This window comes from Ictalurus punctatus, chromosome 14 (genome assembly GCF_001660625.3).
Source record: "Ictalurus punctatus breed USDA103 chromosome 14, Coco_2.0, whole genome shotgun sequence".
In the NCBI taxonomy this organism is placed as follows: Eukaryota; Metazoa; Chordata; class Actinopteri; order Siluriformes; family Ictaluridae; genus Ictalurus; species Ictalurus punctatus.
This window is the reverse complement of record NC_030429.2, coordinates 28555459-28564583: the sequence shown is the minus strand read 5'-3', so window position 1 is coordinate 28564583 and position 9125 is coordinate 28555459. Positions and strand designations below refer to the sequence as shown.

Below are 9125 nucleotides of genomic sequence, written 5' to 3'. Positions count from 1 at the left end.
CATTACTGCCTGATGTCCCTACTGTAACCTTTTCCATTCCACGTGATAATTATTATTTTTCTGTCGTTGACCTGTGTTCAGCTCTTTTTCCACCGTGCCTGCATGTGAGAGCTCAAGGCCATTACTCGCCTGAACATTCCAAGATCAGTAATATGCCTGGGTGCATCTGCCTCAGGGGCTGCGGACTCCCTTGTGGTCTACTCCTCTGTGGTCAGAGACTCCCTCGCATGCTCTCAAGGCCAACAGCACATGATTGGGGTCATCCTCCGCCCCATAACACACAACAAATCTTAAGCTTCCTGGATGTTATCAACTATGGTCTTCAGTGGATCACTGATTTCTCTTTCATGACAAAATCCTGAGAGTCGTGTGTTCTAAGGAAAAACCTGACATTGAATGGACTTATGCTCTGCACCTGTACTATGGCTGGCAAACTACAAAAAAGACTTTCTCTTATATATGACTGAGAGAGGGGGCGCCGCTGCAGAACATTTTTGACATGCGTTTTTCTGGATTTTCTTGTTGTTATTCTGTCTCTCACTGTTCAAATAAATCTACCATTAAAATTATAGACTGATCATTTCTTTGTCAGTGGGCAAACATCCAAAATCAGCAGGGGATCAAATACTTTTTTCCCGCACTGTACCTAGGTGTGTTCGAGCCCAGAAGGGAATGGCCATACAAAGTGAGCACCTAGATTAAGTCCTAGGAGAAACGAGGATCAGATGATCAGAGGGGACGATCCAGTGGCTGACATCTCAGAAGAAAGAACAAGTCAACACGCGAGAGAGGGTCTGAAATGAAGGTAAGGGAGAACCAATGGCAGTCTCAGGAGATAGCAAAGAAGAAGGTCAGTCAGAGGTCGTACCAACAGAGCAGGAGGAAAGAAGGGCTCCTGTTGCTGAGAGCAATTCTGATGAGCCTAATACACCTGCTGAAGGAGAAAGAGGCCCAAGCAGACGTCCCTTCCTGGACAACCTCAAGTGCTGAACCAAATGAATGCTCATGCTTACGAACACTATGCTTGATTTTTATGGATAGGGAAAGGGAGACAGAATCTTTTACTCCTTTCTAGCCAATGGGAGAGGAGATGTTTGTTTCTGGTCTCCAGAGCAAGTGGTTTTGGTCTTTGGTAGATGGCTGATGTGATCATTCATTGATCACTAGTTAGTTTTAAAGAAGGGACTGGATTGTGAGATTACTCTCTTGAGGCAGGTGGGACTTAGTAAATCCCAGAGGAGGGAAATATATAGTATAGATAAAGTGCAATCAACGTGCGTAACTACAAAGTTTACTAATGTTTAGATATGTTCATAGGGTATAATCTGGTGTGTATAGCCAACAGTTAGAATTATTTGTGGGAAGCATTATCTAAATTCATAGTAGACTTGTTGATCAAGTTATAATCTAAGTGTACCGAGTTAGATGAATTCTGTGTCTAATTCTTTAGGCCTAATTGTTTTCTGTGTCAGTCCGTACCTCTGCACAGCAGGCATAATCTAAAACTATAAAACACTCTAACATTCTAAGTGTGTGCATTTAGAACCTTGTGTTTGTCTAAATCAGCTTCACTCTATGGCAATAAACACACAGACACATACCAGAACTGGGTTTTCAAACAAAGCTCTCTAAGCTTGCAAATCAGTGTCAAAAGAAAAGATAAGACTTCCAGGAGGAAGAGTACCAAGATGAGACTATAGGGTGAATTATGGGACAAAGTAAAAAACCCTGGTCTGGTAAAACTTTTAAAGAAAATACAACTGACAGCACATGCGCCGCTTATATAAGGTATCATATGGATATGAATAATTAGTTAAGGCAATGGAGACTGGTTTGTTTCTAGAAAGAAAAGGTGAATGCCCCACCCAGGGATAATTTTACTGTTTCAGAGAGGTATATAAAGACATGTGTGTGTGTGTAAAATTCAGACCTTCTGCAGATCATCTCACGTTATTGTTTCAATAAAGTTTATTTAAATTTTGACATCTACAAACCCTCTGTCTCTGAAGTTTTTTGACTTAGGCTGAAAAGATTGTTTTCCACAACATTAACACCTACAATCATAATGATTTTTTTCTTTCTTTTATTTTTTTTTACTTTCTGTATTGTTCTTGTTCTGTCACATCTTCCTGTCTTTTCTCTAATGTCAATTGTCGATTTCTCTACTGATTTTTATCTCCCTCACTGTAACATGAGCACTTAGTATTTGTCGGATGTAAATGTTGTTTTACTTCTTGGGGGCACTGCTGAGCTTCCAATGGAGTAGGAACTTGCGCTTTTCAGTCATACATTTGATTTTGACTTACTCTACTCCGTTTTTTGTTTGCACATTTAACTTTGAACTATGTTAAAATGTCTGAAATAAACATGAAAACTCGTAGTCCTATTCAGACAGAACTGAGGCCTAGTGTACGCGGCATGACCACAGCCTCGAGTGAATCACCTCCTTCCCCTGAATCTGCCTTGCCGCGCATTGACCCCGACATCACCGCCCTCAGGCTCGAGTTGCTGACTTCGCTGAGGAATGACATTTCCGATATTTTTAAAAAGAAATTCCAGGAGACTCTCTGGGATGCTCTGTCAACTATCAAGCTCAACCTGGAAGCCATGTTTATGTCTATTACTCACTGGATTTAATTATATTATAATCATTAATATGATAATAAACTCATGTGAAGTGCATTGATGTGTTTAGAGAGAGTGAAAGTGTTCAGTGTTTTGTGGATCTTTATCATAATCAATGTGAATGTGAACATACATGAGAAATGACAAATTAGGTATAATCAGTTTAATATAATTTAATACAATTTAAATCTGGATCTGATCAAACCGATATTTATCCTTATGTTTGGCTAAATTGTTAAATACTACACTTAAGTTAAATGGGAGAAAAATAATAATGATTCTGAGTCAGAAAAACACAGAAGATCATTTTCAATTTAAATTCAGTGTCCAGTTCTGACACCAAGTAGGAACAGATGAAGGAGATGACGACTCTTCCGTACTATTAATATAAAATAAGTGTGCAGTGTCAGTTACCTCAACCATAAATCCTGCAGTAAAGAAAGACATGAAAGCAGCTTCCTGCTCCACACCCAGCTAAACACACAGAGACAGTTTTAACCAGTAAAACTGAGAGATCAGTGAAGTGAGAGAGAGATTTACATGAAGACGGCCGAGTGATCCTCTTTCTCCCAGAATAGAGCAGCACTTTCACCAGATGTTCAACTTCCTTCAGCCAAACTCACTGAAGCACAACACACAGCACTGAATCTACAGCTAAACACACTCTCTCATCACACTGATAATGACTATTAACTCTAATAAAAGAACACACAATGTCCAAAATGAAGCTTTATTTCAGCAGAGCAAAACTACAGGAAGAGCAACAGGACAGTGAAGAGAGTAAAGACAGAAATGTCAGCATTGTGTAGAATTGAAACTCTATTGTAGATGGATGTGTAAGCAGCTCAGTGTTCAATTCTATCTTGGAGCTGTTAGACTTCACACTGGCTCTTTCTGAACGTGACCGGATGATCGACGTTGTCATGGGAGACCTTACAGACAAACTCCTCCCCCTTTTCCCAGACTGCTTTGCTGAGGGTCAGGGTGCTGCTGCGTGTGTACCCGTCCTTCTTCTGTTCTTCTGCGCTGGTCAGAACCCCGTCCTTCACCTCTGAGCCGTCCACTGTCCAGCTCACCAGCGCCCCCTGTGGAGAGTAGGCAGACAGCAGGCAGAGCAGCGAGGCCGATCCCTCAGACAGCTGCAGAGAGGAGGGAGGGAGCAGAGACACGGAGGGCTTCACCGTGGGACCGGCTGGAGACCACAAACACACAATAAACACACATTTACACACGCTTACACAACATTTACTCATCACTGCTGATTCACATTACTGCAGTTCAGTAGAACTACTCAGCAGGAGAACATTTACTAGTCACTCGTTATATTGTGGAGCGACTCGGACTTTGATCAGATTTATTCTGGGAGTGTATTCCAGTCCTCCTAAGTTGTTCTGCTACTTTTACATGTAGTCCTACAGTAAAATAAAGACACTGATGATGTAAATACACTGATATTCCACAGAATCAGGGCTGGAAAATACAACATCACACCTTCCCTTTGAGTTTCCTGATAACAAGATTTACTCGATTAGAAATCACATATCTGGCAAAAAGTCTGAGAAATCAGTCCAGTGATGGAAATAACCACATCACACCACATCCACCTTTCTACACACTGTTTATCTTTGTTTGGAGATTCAAAATCAGTACATCAGTGAAATGATAGAAGGCTAACAGACACAGGATTAAGTTTTATACCATGTCCTTCACAGCACACAATATGAACTTAAGAAGCTGTGAATGTAAAAGTGCTCCGTTTACTGAGGAACACACTGCGTACTTATTCAGCTAACAGCTCACTCCTCATTTATTCTTTCTTATAAATTATTTTTATTTTACTCTCAGAGTTAAAAAAAACTTTCATTATCATTAAGTATAAATTATAATAACTAAAAAAATAATTAAGTGATTCGTTATTATGCCTAAATGATTACTTACTAGGGTTCAACATATAATTAAACAAATAAATAAATAATTTATTCAATATTCTGATTAACAATGAATATAAATATATAGAATTTTAAATAAAGAAGAGAGACTTACTTTTCACGATGAGTTTGGTTCCTCCACCGAAAGTGTACCACAGTGATACATTCTAATGAAACCGTCGTACAAAAACCTCTGTTACACTACAGTGACCACACACACACACACACACACACACACACACACACACACATATACACACACACACACACACACACACACACACGTTTCCATAGAGAGAGGTTCCACTTTGCATTAGCAGCTCATGCTTCAGCGCTCTGCGAGTGTTTATAGCCCTGTGACTTTAACACTTCATGACTGAGAGCTGCTGCTCAGCGACTTCACCCACAGCAACCATGAGTTTGATCAGCGTCTTCATCTGCACACTGGCCCTCTGCGCTCGAGGTAACACAGTGTTTTATCTTCTCCTGTTCAGCTGACAAATCCATGTGAAGTAGGCCGACTAGATGAACTTCACACTCAACATCATTATTAATGTAGGGAACGGATTTCTTCTTCTTCTTTTTTTCAGGATCCAGAGGTCAGGTGACTGTGACTCAGAGTCCTGCAGTGAAACCTGTTTCTCCAGGAGAGACACTCACCATCAGCTGTAAAACCAGCTCTGCTGTTCACCGCTGGAGTGATGGAGATGAAGGAATATTCTGGTATCAGCAGAAAGCTGGAGAAGCTCCTAAACTCCTGATAAAATATGTGAAGAAGTTAGAGTCAGGTATTCCAGCTCGTTTCAGTGGCAGTGGATCTGGATCTGATTTCACTCTGACCATCAGTGGAGTCCAGACTGAAGATGCTGGAGATTATTACTGTCAGAGTTATCATTCTATTAGTGGTAGCGATGTGATCACACAGTGTTAGAGCGTCGTACAAAAACCTGTGTGAGTGTGACTGCTGCAGCTGGGACCTACTGCAGGTGCTGAGGGGGACGATGTGATACAGCACAATCACACACACACACACACACACACACACACACACACAATCACACACACAATCACACACACACACACACACCACAATCACACACACAATCACACACACTCACACACACACACACACACACAATCACACACACACACACACACACACACACACACACACACACACACACACACACAATCACACACACACACACACACACACACACACACACACACACACACACAATCACACACACACACACACACACACACACACACACAATCACACACACACACACACACACACACACACACACACACACACACACACACTCGCACGTCCACTGCAGGATAAATTTGATGAAGGTGAATTTAGAGTAAGTTTATATTATTGAGCTGGCTTTGCTGAATCATACAGCTGTGTATCATCAGCCTAGCAGTGGAAGCTAACAGCATGTTAATGGATCATTTTACCCAGAGGTAGCATGTACAGGGAAAAGCAGTGGGTGTAGAACAGAGCTGTCTCGTACTGTGATGAGGCCTAAATACTGACTGAGACATTTCATGTATGTGGTTCCTAGTTTATCTGCTGAACTACAAAGAGTTTAGTTGTGAATGGAGCTACATTATCTAGCACGCAGTGGAACGTTAACTCTAAACATTCAGTCACTTGATGGAGTTTTCTTTTATCAGATGAACTCAATGAAGATTTTCTAGAAAAATAATCCATCTCTGTGAGATCATATAATGCAGGTGGATTTTGTCCACAAACTGAACACAGTGACAATCCATACGACTCCAGCTGATGAATCATTGTCTTCTGAATCAAAGCAATAATTCTGTGTAAGAAAAAATACTAATATTTGACACTTTTTTAACTATAATCCATCACTTCTGGCCAACTGTCCTACGCAGGGTTCATGGGAGCATCGCCCTACATCAGCATGTTGTGAAGCTCGTCCAAGAAGTGACGCTCCTCTGTGCTTCCATCTCACTTCTCATGTGAGCTTCACAATGTTCTTACTGTCGTGACTGCTGTGTGCGCTTTTTTAAGCTTCAACTATTCAGACAATATACAATTGCATCGTATCCACCTGAGACCCCGCCCATTGACTTGTGTCCTCTGTAGAGGACATTTTGTTTTCATGTAGGACCTTTTGACTTTTTTGAGCTACTCTAGTAACTCCTGCTGTACTATACAGAGGACATTCTGGGCTTTCTAGTGATGTGTCATGTTACAGTCTGTGACGCGAGGATCAACTTCTTACACTACATCTAAAATGGGAACAAGCACATTTTATGGAAAGAAGAAAGATAACTAAAGTATTGTAATTTTAATTGTTTTTTTTTACTATGATTATCACATATATTCTTCTTCAGTAAAGTGTCAGGAATAATATACTCAGTTCTGAAAGCAGTTCAATTGTTTGTGTTTAAAAATATTAGCCTTTTTATCAATGTCAATTATAGTGGACACCAGGATCGTCTAAATGTACATAATGACACCATGTTCCACACACACACACACACACACACACACACACACACACACACACACACACTTCACTACAACCAGTGATTTATCATCAGTGATAAATATAATTTATGAATGAGGCTTGAAGATTGTCCACGTGGTATCATGAAATATGTAAACTGGCTAAAGTGCAAAGTTTGTACGTTTGATTTTGACTAATTGTATGGACATACAGCGCCCTCCATTAATGTTGGCACCCTTGGTAAATATGAGCAAAGAAGGCTGTGAAAAATTGTCTTTTGTTTGACCTTTTGATCTTTTGTGTAATATTTTCCCTTTGTATTGTTTACCATAATTCTGGTTTTGGCAGTCAGGTTATGATCACACCAGAGTCTGTTGATACGACCAACCAAGTTCTCCTTATGCCAGACACTGACGTCACGACCAACCCCATAGAAATACAACTGAATTGAATTGAACACCTTAAACACATGACCTGAGTTCCTGCTGAAGGAAAAAATCACCCCATCAGAAACACCACTCAGAATGGGTCTCCTAACATCTGAATGTGTATGAATGTGTATGTTCACAACTAAATCATTTCAGAAACACATCAGATGTGGGCGGTGACTTAAACAACACTAAGAGGAAATGAAAAGTAGATCGGGATTTCTAAGATAAGGCAGAATGTTCTCCTATTTTTGACATGTAATTTTAATCATTTCAGTGGCACTGTTATGAAGGACATTTATGGCAGAGTTATTAATATAGCGAGGTTGTTTGAAAGGAGATTGTGTTAAAAATGATCACACAATCATGATTTCAGTTTGTACATGTCCTCATCACACCGAAAGTAATTCTAGAAAATCTCCCACAATTATTTTAAAACCATGGGACAAATCAATTGTCAAAAACCTCATCTCTCATCTACTCCAATTCCAGACTGCTGGGACTACGGCTGCTTCTAAGGCCAAACAGACTTCATATAAAACCATAATGAACTTTTTCACACTATCTGTTGTTACCCAGATGAGGACGGGTTTCCTGCTGAGTCTGATTCCTCTCAAGGTTTCTTCCTCTAACATCTTAGGGAGTTTTTCCTCACCACCATCACCACTGGCTTGCTCAATTGGGATAAACCTGCACTTTTAAAATCTGTATCCCGTGTTTATATATTTCTGTAAAGCTGCTTTGAGATAATGTCTATTGTAAAAAGTGCTATACAAATAAAATTGAATTGTACTGAATCATTAAAAAAAAACCCTGCAAAGTTCAGGTGATCAGCAAACAGAACAAACTAGGAAAACCAGGATCTCAGAGAGTCAGAATAACCAGGAGATCACAGTGTGAATAAAGCTTGGCACATCAGGAACAAAGACACTGAATGATACTTCACAGTGACTATGTTTACACGCACATCATCTTTATGATATTACATCAGAATTTGGCAATATTCTGATTAGTATTGAGTCATGAAAACGCCACAGTCCGATTGTGTGATTCAGATTAAGACAATATTCTGGTTCCCCAAATTCTGATTCTCACTCCTGGAATATGCCCATTTTAATTGGAAATCTGCTGCATGTAAGTCCCTTATTCAGAAAATCCACTGGAGATATATGCACATGTTCAGGAACTGATGCATAGCTGTAGGCTAGGTATTTAGGAATGGCAACTCAGGCATACTTACAACAACCATGTATACAGGAGTATACACAAATACAGGTTAAAAATAGGCAGCTTGAACGGCAGTACAAAAAAAATCGGGCTTAACTATCCATAAGCTCATGTATGATGAACACTTAAGTACAGTGAAGCCCTTAAAGTGGCAAGAAGAGAACATTACTCTCAAATTATTCAAATGTGAAAGGGTCTGCCTGCCTCATTTAATATGTTCAGCAGGTGAGACCTCCTCATGGGTCTCAAGCTGGAGCTCTGAGGTCGCCACGTTGACCTCTGGCTGCAGTTCCGCAGTGCTTTCTGGTGTAATAATTTGTGCTTACGCCAGCTGCCCTTGAAGCGTTCCTTTGAGCAGAGAAATGCTTCCTGGAGACCTAGTTTTTTGAATGTAGGACATTGTAGCTGAGTCTGTTTCCAGCAGCCCT

The 9125-nt window shown here is 40.3% G+C and overlaps 2 long non-coding RNA genes and 1 gene segment (V, D, J or C); 2 read left to right on the top strand and 1 right to left on the bottom strand.

Annotated features, from left to right (window-relative positions):
• Positions 1 to 3341: 3341 nt before the first annotated feature.
• LOC128634992 (uncharacterized) lies at positions 3342 to 4823 on the bottom strand. Its single transcript, XR_008397899.1, has 2 exons — positions 4669 to 4823; positions 3342 to 3817 (listed from the first exon to the last, which is right to left on the bottom strand). It is a non-coding gene; the product is annotated as an uncharacterized LOC128634992 (long non-coding RNA).
• On the top strand, positions 4815 to 6820 carry LOC108261193 (probable non-functional immunoglobulin kappa variable 6D-41). The segment is given in 2 exon segments: positions 4815 to 5016; positions 5144 to 6820. Coding segments are annotated over 2 exon segments (432 nt in total).
• A 79-nt stretch (positions 6821 to 6899) lies between these two features.
• On the top strand, positions 6900 to 8267 carry LOC128635001 (uncharacterized). The gene is made up of 2 exons (XR_008397914.1): positions 6900 to 7590; positions 7963 to 8267. It is a non-coding gene; the product is annotated as an uncharacterized LOC128635001 (long non-coding RNA).
• The last annotated feature ends 858 nt before the right edge of the window (positions 8268 to 9125 follow it).